Genomic DNA, 15,568 nt, shown 5'->3' on the forward strand with positions numbered 1-15,568 from the left:
TATTAGGCCCTTTTTAATGTCTTCTATCTAACCTTAACAACCTACTGTGGTAAATGTTCAATAAATTTCATCCTCCCTAAATCTCCCCTCCTGGACTAGTTGGAACAGTAGTTTTAGCAATTTTTAAATGCTCCTGCTGCCACCCCTGTGGTAGAATGAATTCTTATCAATGGTAGGGCGGCACCTTCTTTGTTCAGGTGTTGAATTCCAATGAAATATATGTTTGGTTGTGATCTGAGAATCATGATATACATTTGTGTAGACTTTCCAAGTGAACTGCTTTTCATATTAACTCATTTGTGTAATCCTTGCTTGATGGAGGTTGCTGGAAAACTTGAGGAAGAATTCAAGCTTTAAGTGCTGTCTGATCAGAAATCAATTTCTTGGTACAAAGAATACCTCATCTAGCTAGTGATAGCTTAACATAATTTGTATGTGCCATGGGCTTTCCTTGGAAATTGATGGCAAAATAGAAAATAGGCATAACGTAGGGATCACGTCACAGGTACAAAAAAAATACTGTATTGGTTTGCTGGAACAGGAGAATTCGCAGTAGTGACCAACCCCAGCCTCTCAACCAGAAACCCTTCTAAGAGCTCTCTCAATGTGAAGGAAACTTTGCGAGAGTTGCAAGGGGCCTCACTAAGGTTGCTTAGGTTGAGATATCGCTAATGAGCATGCACGCACACTCACTCTTTGGGCAATACTCCAAATGAGAAAATGCTTTGGCACGAGTGATTGCTATGTAATCGAGAAAAGTGGACCGGTTTTGAAATCAAAGATATCCTTCTGAACACAGTTGAGGGTCTGATTTTCACATCAGGAAAATGTTGAGTGATGGTGAACAAATTAGCCAAGAATGACAAAATACATATATGATGATAAATTGTAAATTGTATATGATGACAAAATATAAATTGATAATGCCAACTGTATGACAAATATAAGGCTTTGGAGATACAAAATGTTTTGCCTGGTGTTCCCAGGGCAGTTTTTTCAGAAGATAAGTGACCCTTTGTGTAGTTTGATGCCAGCTAAGCTTGATTTATGTCATCTCAAAGTGCATGGCGTGTAAAATTGGATAATGGAGGGAAGAAATTATTTCATTCGAATTAATGAACTATATTACAGTACACAACTTTACTATTTCACTCACTCAGTGATTCAACCCCAAAGTTGTTTAATTAGGTGAGGGTAAAGCTAACATCAACCTAAGCCACAGACATGTGAATATCACGCATTTTTGGTAGAGAGCCAGTTCCTTTCCCTCAGCCACAATGTATTTCGAGGATTTTTTGTGTTGGGGTGTTAGGAGGATTCACCCAAGGTGAAAACGTGGGACTCCTCAATCAATATCTTAGCAAAAAAGACAATTTCAGTATTTATGCATATTAGATTTGGCATTGTGCTTACTTTCCACATGCCTTTGTTAGTATAAGTTAGTGTAATTTCAGATATATATTTCAACCTTTCCAATTGCAATAATCTTTCCAAACTGGTTCTATTTTCATCTATGTTTTAAGGAGGTTGAAACAGACCAGTTCCACAACTTCTTTTTACCTGAGCTGAAAGCTGATGGATATGATGGCATATTCTCTCCAAAATCTCGGGCCAAAACAATGGCTGAAAATGAAAGGAAATATGTGGATGGTTGTGCAATATTCTATCGACATGCAAAGTGAGTTTCATCTTAATGTTATTTATACAATTTTGAGTGCCCTCTTTTTAATTTTCTAATTTTCACTTTGAATCTTTGGTTTTACTTTGATAGTTTGTGTGGGCATCCCAATGTATTTTGGTGTGTGAGTGAAGTTTAATTTGGGGTGTGTATTATTTCTTTCTCTGAGAGATGGCGACTCATTGAGACTGTCCTTAATATCCTGGGATGAAAGGGTTTCTTGGAGGTCATTTTTAAGAATGATCAAGGGACGATATTTGTCTTGCATTTAGTCAGTTTGTCCCTTATCTTTGCCTATTTTAAAATGGGCTTGATATTACACATTAACTTGATTATTTAGAAAGGAAGTAATTCCTGGCTGCATTGCCGAAAAAGTTTGCATACATTTTTTTCCTTTTTATTTGATTCCAATATTTTCTGTTTATCATAATTTGCTACTACAGAGATCACTTGCATGTCTTCTGATACTTGTTTGAATGAATTGATGTTTCTCATTTTGCTTTGTGGTAGAGTGGACATTCTGTATTAGCTGCCCTTTTTTGAGAAGTAGGACCTTATTTTAGAAATGAATCCTGAAATTCTAATTGTCTGAACAATCTTTATGAAGATTCTTGCTCCCAATGTTTTCTTTTCCTTGGAGTTCCTGTGGAAAGAGCCATTGGGAGTGGCTAAAGTTTTTTAGGCTTAACCATCTCAAGTCCATATATTGCTTTTTCCATGCCCCAGCAGGAGCTTCATAAAGACGCATCTTAGGACCCTTAACAAAAAAACCTTCTACTGTGGTTCTTCAGACCAAAATAATTGGCTTAAAAACTACTGCTAAATGAATGATTTTATTCTTAATGTTGAAGAATATTTGTATATGAAAAGAAAATGAAAGATGATAGTAAAACTATGTCATGTTGGCTGAAGCTGGTATTTAGTTGTTAATCCGGGTGTGGTATTACCTTGGTCAACCTTTTTGGTGATGCTGGTGCAGATAAGGGTAGAAATTGACCCAAATGAAGATGATTTTGTTTATTGGGTGGAAAATTGAACCTTTTTGTCATTTACTTTTGTACTTAATTTTTTCATTATGATCAAGTCTTTATTGTATTGTTATTTCTGATGAAAGTGAGTCATTAGAATTTTTCTTGTGGACAAAGGTTTACTCTGGAGAAGGAATACCTAGTTGAGTTCAACCAGCTTGCAATGGCCCAAGCTGAAGGTTCAGATGATATGCTGAACCGGGTTATGCCAAAGGATAACATTGGCCTTGCTGCTCTCCTGCGTACCAATGATATTGCTTGGGAAAATGGTGAGGACTATGCATATTTTTGTTTGTGCTGTATAATTTTTCATCAATCTGTTTTTATTGTCTAAAGTATTTTAATTAAAACATCCTGAATGTGACTGAAATTTCTGTTAATGTCAAAATTAACCCGTATTATCACTGTATTTCCTCCTTCGAGGTTCTTTGTGACATGCCATGAGAACATCTCACTTTCTCATCATCCCCTTCATCCCTCTCCTGAAATACTTTCCCACAGTACCTTGTACTTTATTGCTAATAGCTAGAGATCAGTGAAAGTGGTTTTATTTTTTTTTGCTAAAATTCATTTTAAAACTATGTGATTTCGGTGTTATAGAAAATCTTGGTGGTGTCATTATAATGTTAAAACATTTGCGCATTTCGAGGTGTTTTATTATTTTTTGGTGCACATTTCACGATTGCTTACACTTTTTTAAGCATTTTAATAAACATTAAATACAATTTGAACAGTACAAAATTTCTGATAGAACCAAATGAAGGAAATGGTTCCAGGTACATAGTACATATGTATATCAATGGTTCAAGCATTATTATTATATAGTGAGCAAGAAAAGGTGCACTGTGAATACTTCACTTGTCTTTGTGAGGAAGACTTGAGCAAAAATTGACAAAATACATTAGAACCTCAGTTATACGACCCTCAGTTATACGCCCTCACTTATACGCCGATTTTTTTGGTCCGGTGAATAACCCCATATGAACCCATGTATTTCCAACCTCAGTTACGAAACTTTTCACTTATACGACGACCTCGGTTACGAAACGCATTTTTCCGGTACTACGAGATAAAATACCTCACTCTTACGACTTTTCAGGTAACTGCTCTACGAGAAGATTGCGGTATGCACGCCGATTTTAGTGTACGTAGCGGGGGTAGTATGTGCTCATTTCATAGATATGTCAATGAAGAATAATAAGTGTTAATAATGAGCGACGCTGTTTATTAGGTATCACCTAAATGAGCCGTTAAAAATCCTCGCGTACCAAAATTTTGGCTTCCAAGGTCATCCAAAAAAGATTATCTATTTATTTGAAGAGTATTTGCAGTATGGACGTAAGTCGATGGTGATTCAACACGATGGTAAAAACAGCATGTGTGGTCTCATTCCGCGGGCTAATCCCACATCCGTGGGACGAATTGAGCCGGGGGAAAGTTGCTTACGCGGCGCGCAGATCAAAACTGACCCAACTTGTATCTCAGTGGGTTTAAATGAAACAAAGTTGGACCTTGAGTAGCTATTAGCTTGAGTCTGCCTGGTGGCAAGCGTTTATTTTTTAACTGAACGAGAGTTAGTACGAATGCCCTGGGAGAATAACTCGCGTCGTCAATCATAACATAATCATTAAAGTCAAATTCAAAACGCGAAAGATAAGGCAGTTCCTTTCGACTCAGGAATTACTTATAACCTTTATATCGAAGCACAAAAAGTGTCCGGTGTTGTTATCAGATATGGGGAAGCAAAATATTACATCAAGATGAGTCACACGGCTTATACCCGGCGCTGAATTCGCGGAAGAATGCCGACAGAGAAGCTATATCCGGTAGATTCAAACATTATTGAGAGGGGAGATTTTTCCAGGCTCTTAATCTATTTATGTTCATTCATCACTGACAGCAGTTGCACGGTTATTTCAAATGCTCATTTAACAGAAGTGATCTAAGCACTGGGAAAAGTCTTAGTCACGGAATATCATGGGTACCAGTGGCGTAACTAGGAATTTGCTTTGGGAGTGATGGTAGTACCTGGGGGCGGATACACCCCCGCCACCCCCCCACCCCCGAGGCAACAGGGATTCCAGGAATATTTAAAAAAAGGCATGCCTGTAAATATGTTTTACATCATTTTGGCACTTAAAATTTAACTTTAAGTAGATGCAGTTGCTGTATATCAAAGCTAGACTTTTGTTTTAAATTTGTTTTTATTTCTTTGAGGCTTTGGAGGGGGATCTATCCCCTCATCACCCACCGTAATTACGCCACTGCTGGGTGCTCCATATTATCTATGGCATGGTATTTAGAGGGAGGAAACTGACAGCTGGGGTCATTTTCGCCATGAGGTAAGGGAGGTATAGAAACCCTGTGTTGGAATTAGCCAGGCTGTAAAAATAGGCTTAACCAGGCCTAACGTCCCATCTGCCGGACAGTGTGTTGCACTGGAAGTTCCGTCCACACTACTCTCAAGCAGGGATACAGCCATCTCTGAAAACTTTCTGCATCTGCCAGGACATGAACCTGGGTCCATAGGGTGTGAAGCCTTCGTGATGCATTAGTGAAATTTTGCTCCCTAATTACGGGGTTAGTTTGGATGACTTTCCTCTAGTATTTCATTTCTTCGATCTCCCTTCTCTCTCTATAGGTGGTAAAATGAATTTCCTGAAAACTGCTTTTAATGAGTCAACTTTTTTCAAAAATTGGCTTCTCTGTGAACATTTAGTATCATCATTCTGTAATTTCTCCTGTATGATAGCCTTGCAGCTTAGTGCCAGAAATGCTATAGACATTCAACCGTGGGTAATGTTGTTCAGGAATGCAAAATTATGTTTCTCTTAAAGTAACACATCATCTGTGGTGTTGCTTGTGAGTAACTAAAATTATTAGGCTTCAATTTCTTGCCTCCAAATGAGTAATTGCATCTTGGAAACAAACCGGCCCCTATAGGAAAGTATTTCATGCTAAATACCGAAAAACCTCGCTTATGAAACTTCCTCACTTACGAAACTTTTTTTGGTTTTCCGTTGAAAGTTTCATAAGTGAGGTTGTACTGTAGTACTGAAATTTGTTTTCAATTTCATTTTATTAATTTTGACCAATAACACAGTATTTAAGCTCTTCCTCCTTCTTTTGAACCTCCTCCTCTTCTTCCTCCCGGCATCGATGTTTGCTGGGCGCGTGAGCTTATATTTACGCTCTTTCGCAGCCGCATTGAATTTCTTCCAGGTTTTTATCGATTCAGAATATCTAATTCTTCAGGAGAGAAAGCGCTTCATTCTAGACATTTCCGATAGTTTCAGGATTGATAAATGTGTTGCGAAGAGGCCGTGATCAATTTAAAGCCAAATTCTTCACATTCAAAGACATCATTACAGTACGTGCAAATTCAATATGCGCGAGAAAAAACAAGCCAATTGAACTTGGAATTGTAATGAGGTAGGTCAAATGTACATCAGCAGCATTAAACAATGAAGGCTTAAGCTTTAATAGATTATGACTCAATGGAAGTGATTTTTTTCGCTAATACACCTAAAATTCCCTTTCCTCGTGCCTTCTATTTTGTTCTTTACTATCTTATGCCACTGCTCTCTGTTCAAATTTTTTATGTTAAAATTTTTATGTTTGTTACTGCGTCACCATAAATTGGCAGAAATGCTGTATGTGAGCAACTTCTTAAATAAAATAAATAAATAAATAAAATTGCAAAAAATGCAAAATTTCATTTTTATTTATTGATTTCGCATTATTTCATGTTATTTCACGTTATTCTGCGATATAGCATCTCGTGAATTTCACAGATCTCTACAAATAGCATTTACACCACAAATAGATACCCATTATTTCTATTTTTAAGATTTTATATTATTCCAAAATACAGGTATATTTTAACTTATGCTGTTTTGAGTTATGTCAGTTCCAAAGATTTATTTTTTCTCTGATTAAAAGCATGATATCATTTTTAAAATCTCTACTTCAAGAAATGATAGTAAAAGTCCTTACATCAGAAAAATACTTCTATGAAATGAGAATACAATTATTATTTATTATATTATATTAATAATTATTATAGTGCTATTACTTTTATGAAATTATTGTTATGAAACTAAGTTATAAAAAGATGAAAAATGTATATATTATCGTACAATCAGTATATGAATGAATTATTGTACTCATAATGCTTGAAGAATATTTGTATATGAGAAGGAAATGAAAGATGATAGTAAAACTCTGTCACATTGGCTGAAGCTGGTACTTATAGTTGTTAATCCAGGTGTGGTGTCAACTTGATCATCCCTTTCAATAATTCTGGTACAAAATAGGCTAGAATCAGTGAGTGAAATTCATGCCGATAGTAAAATGTATGCTTGCCTGGTGGACTGAAGCAATTGAAGTGATTATCTTTTGATATTTAATCTGGGAGGATGAAATGCTTTAAATAGCCAAATAAGAATCTGCTGAATGAGAATGAAATGAGAATGGTTGAATCTCATTAGAGAAAATCCTGAAATGAGTTTTTTTTTTAATTTTTGAAATTTGAATGGAGATGAGCAACTCTGATTTGTACATAAAAAATTTACATTGAAATGAAGCAGCTTTTCCAAACTAATGTAATCAATTCGGATATTTCCGTGTTTTTTTTGCTCACCCAACTGATTTGGTGCCTTATAGACCCAAATTTTAATCAGATTTCTTGCTTGTCATAATTTATTTGACTGAGGGCTGAGGCCCAAGAGGTTATTTTGGTGCTTTAGCTAGCTAGCCTCCTTTTATTGCAGTCATCATATGGATTGTTTTTATTGGTTTTAAGAGGAGTAAATAATTAATAATTGATTATCTTCTAGGACTACCCATGGACTCCTCAGGACAAATTGTACCGCAACGAATACTGGTGTGCACAGCCCACATTCACTGGGATCCAGAATATTGTGATGTTAAACTAATACAAACAATGATGTTATCACATGAACTGCGAGTTATCTTGGATGAGATTGCTGGAAGTGAGTCATCTCTTAGTTATCGAATGACGCTGCAGTCAAACCCGCATAAAGGAGCAAGGCAGGATGCTGTTCACCTCCTGCTGTGTGGAGACTTTAATTCTTTACCTGATTCAGGTAAATTGCTGTATATATTTTCTTACTGCATGCCAAATGTGTTTTGATGTGTCCCAGAGAAATGTAGAGGGGGACTTTAGAGACTTGCAGTCGAATATTGTTTTTGTGTTTGTAGGAAAGTCCGCATTTTAAAGAAATTTCAAGGAAACCTCAAATCTCAGCTTTGATCATACCATCCATATCTTAATGTCACCAAATTCTAGGATTGTAACATTTTTTTGCCATGTCTTTCTATGTATATTTTGTGTCTGCTGTTGAGGAATTTCAAATGTCTCTTTACACATACATGTCCCCTCGAGAAAGAGAGAAAGAAAGGTATTGGTTAATTTATTTGTTGTACTGGGCAAGTATGTGTCACATAATATTCGTCTTTTGTAGAGATGGGCCATTCGAATCCACGAATCCTTCGAATCTTAGAAAATATTCGAGATTCGAAAACTTGAATCTTTCATGCTTTGTTCGTGATTCGAATCTTTCGAATCTTCGTCAAACTAGCAGCCAATAATTGCGACTCAAAAACGAAACGCGAAGGAGAAGAATGGTAAATGTTGAATTTATTTGCCGGAATATGTTGTAATTGCACTGTACTTCAGTCACGTCACATCAATTAATCATATTTATACGTCATATAAATTAATAATGAAACACTCTTTAATCTAAAATTTTGAATACGAGAATCAGCTGAATCACTGCTGCAGAAGCTTCTCCGAATGTAGCAGCTCTATTTGTGACTGAGGTTCTATAATGAAAAATTACTATTATGTATTTCAGAATGGTTTTTGTCTCTCGAATTTTCAAATTACGATCATCTGCGATTTTATGAATATATTTGTCTTAATTAATGATTCACAAAGAACTATTTACGAGTTTACGAGAGAAACAATTGACTGCACCAACCGCTTCTCTGCTACAGTTCGTAGAAGTTGTATCGTGAATATTAGAACTTCTCTTGGGAGTAAACTCCGCCAAAGTATTTTAGTTCGCTAAAAACCTCTAATAAAACTTTTAAAACACTGAAGCAACAGCTGGACCCTAGAATCAAAACGACTGCTCGCTCATCGGGCCAATTACGTACGCACCAGTGTCAAAACCTGTGGTGATCGTTCATTCCTCAAGCAGAAGGTAAGTCGTTTTCACAAGAAATTTGCAAACAAAGGAACTGATTTTTTATTTATTCAAACTAGTGATGGATGAAATAATCGAGTACTAACGCATATTATTGATCAAGTGTAATAGACCTACGGTCATATGGATGCATAGTCATGAAAAATAAGGAAGACATCGATTCTTTATTTTCAGCCCAAGGTTGGAGTTCACCAAATGCGCACAGCATTCTCATCTTTGACCAGCAGCTCTTCATATAATCCCATTACATGGCATGCCTCGAGCATCAAATATTTGGAACTATTACCAAATTTCAACCAGTGAAAATTATGCTATATGTAATCTGTGTTCAGTAAAAATATCTAGAGGAAAAGAATCGCACACTACTTCTGCCATGTGGAAACATCTGAAAGCTAAACATTCATCCAGGTTTCAAGAACTGAAAGGGTCAAGTGCATTAACACCAGTGCTGACTCCAGCTTCTCCTACATTTGGTCCTTTAGTTGTCAGAATTGATTCCCCAAACAAAGGTATTGGTGAACCCACTGCTGATGGTAGTCCTACATCGATTAGCTCAATTCCTAGTCCAGATTCTGCTGCTTCCTCCTGTGGAGAACTCAAGACCTTTCAGACAACCTCCAGGGAAACGCAAGTTATTGTCTACCAACCAACCAACTCTGAGATCATTTGTTGATAAAATGCAAAGTTTTAAGCCTGGAGACAAAAGAACTAAAACAATTACCAAATTAGTAGCTGAAATGATCTGCAAAGATAACCAACCACTGTCCATAGTGGAACATGAAGGTTTTAAAAAGCTGATTAACCACCTTGAGCCGAGATATATAATGCCAAGCAGGAAATTTATTTCCCAGGAGGTAATTCCAGACATGTATGTGGAAGAAAAAGTAAAAGTTGAAGAGAGTTTTAAAAAATTTACTCTCTTGCAGTCACATCAGATATGTGGACTTCAACGTCTTCTGATGATTACCTTAGTTTGACTGTTCATTTTTTAGATGAAAACTTTGAGTACCATCATTTGTGCTTGGAATGTATTCCTTTTGCAGAAGTTTCACACACAGCCATAGCAATAGAAACTTTCATCGCAAGTACTATGAAGGAATGGAATATTATGAGGAAAGTTGTGTGCTTCATAAGAGACAATGCTCCTAATATGGTTGCAGGTTTAGAGCGCAGTATCTTTGAGCACTTACCGTGCTTGGCTCATACGTTTCAACTAGTCGTTAAGGATGGTTTACTGAATAAGAGTGAAATTAAGACAATTTTAACATCCTGCCGAAGTGTAGTGGGACATTTTAAGCATTCTTCTAAAGCCATGAAAGTGTTACGAGCTTCTCAAGCCACACTAAATCTCAAACCTCATCGTTTGCTACAAGATGAACCTACAAGGTGGAACTCACAGCTTCACATCCTCCGTCGTCTTGTGGAACAAAAGCAAGCTGTTTTATTATCTGCTTCAGATTTAAACATTCAAATTGATCTTTGTGCTCGACAGTGGACGACAATAGAGGAAGTGATACAAATACTGGATGTATTTGAAAGAGCTACTTTAGTTGCCAGTTCAAGCCAAGTGACAATTTCAGAAGTAATTCCTTTAGTGAATAGCACCATTCATGCGCTGCAAAACTTCAAATCAACTTTAGGTTCTGTTCAAGGCTTTAGAAATGATTTACTTTCATCTCTAAAAAGGCGTTATCAATATGTTGAGACAGAAAAATTGTATGCTCTTGGTACAGTACTTGATCCTAGATTCAAGGGCAGTGTATTTTTGAGAAAAGAAAACCTTGAGCAAGCTCAATCAGCACTGATTGCTGAAATTTCAGATAATAACAGCCAATTAAATTGTAATGACATGCCATCATCGGACCATAGTGAAGGAAACACCACTGAACTAGCACATGAACAGAAAGGAGGCCATAGTATGTGGAGTTACTATTCTCAATTAATGATACCGTCTAATAGCAGAGAGATGAATCACGCTATGTCCCCTGAAGAAGAAATAAATGCCTACATGGCAGAAGCATTACTTCCGCCATCTGCAAACATCTTTAAATATTGGAAGGTCAATGATAAGTACAAAAATTTGAGGAAACTCGCAAGGAAGTTTTTAATTTCACCAATGTCAACAGCATTCTCCGAAAGACTATTCAGCACATCAGGAATCATAGTCGATAAAAAACGGAGTAGGCTGGACCCAGAGAGAGTCCGCATGCTAGTTTTCCTGAATAAAAATCTCCATTGAAGTTTTTAAATTTTTTGTGGCCCAAAACGATTGTTTTAATTAATCTTAACCTTTGATTGTATCTTCTAAAAAAATACATATTTCATGCAAAAGTGTGTGTTCGCAAATTCATTTCTTGCCACATGAAGGTATGAAATTCAGCAACAGTTTATAGCTCCCTCTTTTTAAGCATTGCTTCTCTTTTCTTTGAATTAATAATCAATTTATTTGGTGGATTCGAAAGATTCGAGATTCGAAATATTCTAGATATTCGAGAACCTTCTGAGATTCGGATTTGGATTCGGATTCGAGAAAATATAGGATTCGTCCCATCTCTAGTCTTTTGGCTTAAGCGCAGAAATTTTATCTACAGTTGTAGCTGTTTCTGTGGAATGGTTAATTATCACTCAAGGGAAAGATAAAAATGAAGGTGGACATTTCCCTAAAGTGAGCCTTCAAGGTTGAAAGAATACCCATGATAAATAGTAGCGGAATTTTCTTTCACTCTCATGAGCATCTTTAAAGTAGGATATGTGAAATACGAAAACCAGTCTCAGATTCAGCTAACCCACCCTCTCCCTTCACTTTCTCTCGCTCTCTTCACTCAAAGGGAAGTACAGCATTAATTTGCTCCAATGCTGTAACTTAGGGTTCTAACATTGACCCCAGAGAGGAATGAAACAATCCAGCCCCCTGTGTCAGTGTCATTTTCAAGGTTATTCTTTCATGGTACTTCTTTGCTCCCATGTGTATTGTGGGATGAACGCAAGAAAAGACCCCCATGGGCTACTTGTGTGTACTTGTGCTTGTGTTTTGGTTACATATGCAAAAATGTGTGAAAGATCCACATAGGGAAATGACCTGGTGCAGCCAACAAATCACATATTTAGGGTTTGATAGTGACCTCCAAGTCTAATAGTGGAATGGGATATTAACAGATATCGCCACCCCTCTCCTCCTAAAATTCAGTCCTGGGTCTACTATTCTGAGCAGAATTTTGTCCATTGCATTCATTTCATCAATTTTTTTATGCATACCATGTATGGGTGGTGTTCGTGCCTCAGACCGTAAGTTTGGGAACCCTATGCTCAATCTTCACTCACTTGATTTTTGTTGATTTGTTTGTGTGCCTGCATGGGGTACTGGTGTGAGTGGTTTGAACATTTTTGGGTTTGGGTTTTGTCGAAGACTTGTGCCTAAGTGGAGTAGATGGAGGCTATGGAGTGGATGAGATGGAGACTTGTGAAGCTCAAGTTCACTTGTTTACAAATAAGATGTTGCTGGAAATTGTGGAAGATATTTGAAGGAATAAGAGAGTATTTGTTGTTTTGCCAACAAATTTGTATCCTTGGTGTACAGTGAGGAGCAAGGCAGATGCATTAATGCATAACAGTAGAGTATGACTTTAAATTGGGCTTCAGGAGGGTAAGTCGGCAACTTTATGTGCTTCGTTTTGGAGAAAGAGTTCTTGACCAAAGTTTTCTCCCGACCCACTTCACGGCACGGCACTTCACAAATCTCCTTTCTCCCATTTTCAGGAGAAAAGAGAATTACAGACTTGCCCTTCAAGTGCAGTGAATTCATGATAAATCACTACAGGAGTGTAGTTACTGTATTTGTAAGTGTACTGAATACTATTAATTATTTGCCTGTCAAGGCCCATAGTAATTTATACTGAGGAGTAAAATTCAAGTGTTCTATCAGACATCCTTCCTTTATTGTGTAACTCTAATAAATTCTTTTTTAACCCTTGAGCAGTGGCATCTTTTGGCAAAATGCGAGCAGTTTCACTGTCACTTACTGTGCACTAGTAATGCTTAAGTTAATAATTTTGCTAAGATAACAAATTTCCTTAAATTTATTACTTTAGTAGTCCTTAGGGATGGACGGATGGATGGATTTTTTTCGGATTCGGATCGGATCCTTGATTTTCAGAGCCAGATCTTTCAGATTGGATATTTTCGGATCCAAATGCATTTTCAAATTCCTGCTATTAAATGAAGTAATTATTCACATTTACTTTGGGTACATACAATCAAAGGAATGCTTTTAGATTTTCATTCACATTTTAATATTTTTATAAATTAAAAATCATTTTTGTAGGCTTTCCAGTTGTTTCCAATTTCTCCATTCTTCTGGTGCTACCGCATCTGCTTGTTTGTTGATGACAACAGTTTTGCTAGCACCTGCTGCCAGCGTCTTCAGGTCAAAGAAACTGTTGTCATCAACAAACAAGCAGATGCGGTAGCACCGGAAGAATGGAGATTTTGGAACCTCGACACTGCGGAAACCTACGCAGTCACATTTCAAGTTGTTTTTTAAAAAACATCTGTACATGCTCAGGACCTAAACTGTTACGCTTGGGTTTGGAAATAAAAATAGGAAAAATCTTCGGATAAACCACTGATCAGTAGTGTAGTGAGATGGGGAAGTCTGGGGGGTCCTGACCCCCCGAAATATAAAAACACAATTACTTTCCTTCGTAAAAGGAAACAAAATATAAAAATCATGAATGTACAATAGATTTCTTTGAAAAATGAAGTTTTGTCCATTATGAAGGGTGTGAAAGTTAGTTTGAAACCCTCTCCTTTGTACCTTGTTGTCTAAAAATTTTCCCCCCTGCTTTTGGACCCCCCTAACAAAGTTCCTGGCTACCCCACTGCCATTCTGCCTGACTACCTGACTGAATTCAAATTTTCATCACGCACATTTTCCCCAAATTTTGTCACTTTCTCATCACATTCCGACTTCTGTTTCTCCTGAAAATGCTTCAGTATGGTGAGGTGGATTTAGCATTTCCTCGCGATAATTTCACGCAACAGTGCACGCACAATGAAAGACATTTTTCTCAGTATATCATTAAATTAAATTGCAACTGCACAATCAGCAACACAATTAACAGTACTTAAAACAGCATTAACGTCACATGCAACGAGGTGCTCAACCGCTCAGCATGAGGAAAGGGTGGGCAGCAGAAGAGCGTAGAGCTGGAGGGGAAGGAGTGCGCTCCCTCCGTATTTCAAGCAACGGAGCAACAAATGAGGGAGTCAAGGACGAACAAGTCAGATCTTGCTTCAGTGACGTCATTGCCTTCAAAGCGAAGCATGGCACGCTACATGATGTATGCAGTTGGCGTTTCCAATCTGTCACTACTGTTTGAGGGGTTAATGCTGTGCTTGTTTCTTTGAAAATTGTACTGTTTGGACAATGCTGCATATTATTCTAATTGTAAATAGAAAACTTAGTGGCAATCAATTAGAGCTGAAAAATAAACATATATCCCCACAGTAAACATATAAAATAAACATATTGTGACGAACGGGTTTGCGTCCGTTATAAAATAGAGCAAGAAACACCTCAGAGCGGGGGCGACGTAAAAAACGAGTAATTTTGAGGATGCGAAACGTACGGGATAATTGGAAGGGGAGGTTGAGGGTGAAAGACCACACGTATTCCTGGGTTGCGAACACAAGAAATGCATTTATTGACAAAGATTGCAATAATTAAATTTAACATACAAAAATATGGGGAGTAGCACTTGAAAAAAATGTTAGTAGGGCCGGATTGTCAAGGATCAAATACAAAATACAAAGAAACCAAAAATCAACTTGATAACATAAAAGTAAACTTGAAATGAACTGCATTTAAATCTTTTCGCAAGGTTTAAAAAGTCCTCTGCTGCACTTTTGAGATTGAAGATTCACTAATCGTTCCAGCGCTTTCTTGCGATGGGAAAAGAGGGGGGTAGGAGGGAGAAACGTTCTCGACGCTGCTTCGACCGGGGACAGTGGTGGGGACACGGTTGATTACTGCACCTTATTCGGGAACACGAGGTGATGACGTGGCCGAGTAGACTTCTCATGCGCTCGTGATGGTTCCTCGTTGCATTTTCCATGCCGACGACTGGGGAGTTGCCAAGGTGCTTTCTCTCTATCTCCAGTAGCCTGTGGCTCCAATGCTCCACCGACTCTCTCCAACGTTGGTGGCTCGATCAATCTCGACCGTCCTCTCCACCGTCTATCTCCGATGTTGAGTGGTTCAATGAATGCTCGACCGACTCCTCTCCACCATCTCTCTCCGGTGTTGAGTGGTTCAATGCCTGGCTGTCTCTCTCGGATGTTGAGTGTCCCATCACTGACTGTCTCGTGAGAGGGGAAGGGAGGGGAGGGCAGTGGTTCCACTAGCGCGCTCTATCGGGTCGTGATTCACCTTGTTTGCGCGGTATTTAAAAAAAAAATGCTATTCACACGCACACATGAAACACTTACATTCATACCAAATACACTCAAATAGTAACAAAAAGGAAAGGGTAGGAATTGTGACAAGTGCTACTCTTAAATGATAATTAGCGCTGCCGTTACAATATATACCCGAAAGAAGACAGTGAATGAGTGCGGGATACCGTCACCCA

The 15,568-nt window shown here is 37.7% G+C and overlaps 1 protein-coding gene across 1 annotated transcript in view; it reads left to right on the forward strand.

The window, feature by feature from the left end:
* LOC124171643 (CCR4-NOT transcription complex subunit 6) overlaps positions 1–15,568 on the forward strand; it is a 328,368-nt gene that overhangs the window by 219,847 nt on the left and 92,953 nt on the right. Inside the window, exons 8-10 of the mRNA XM_046550855.1 lie at positions 1,524–1,678; positions 2,824–2,975; positions 7,545–7,814. Of these exons, the coding sequence (XP_046406811.1) occupies positions 1,524–1,678; positions 2,824–2,975; positions 7,545–7,814 (577 nt within the window). The remainder of the gene's footprint in view (positions 1–1,523; positions 1,679–2,823; positions 2,976–7,544; positions 7,815–15,568) is intronic.

Source organism: Ischnura elegans, chromosome X, assembly GCF_921293095.1.
Source record: "Ischnura elegans chromosome X, ioIscEleg1.1, whole genome shotgun sequence".
NCBI classification, from domain to species: Eukaryota; Metazoa; Arthropoda; class Insecta; order Odonata; family Coenagrionidae; genus Ischnura; species Ischnura elegans.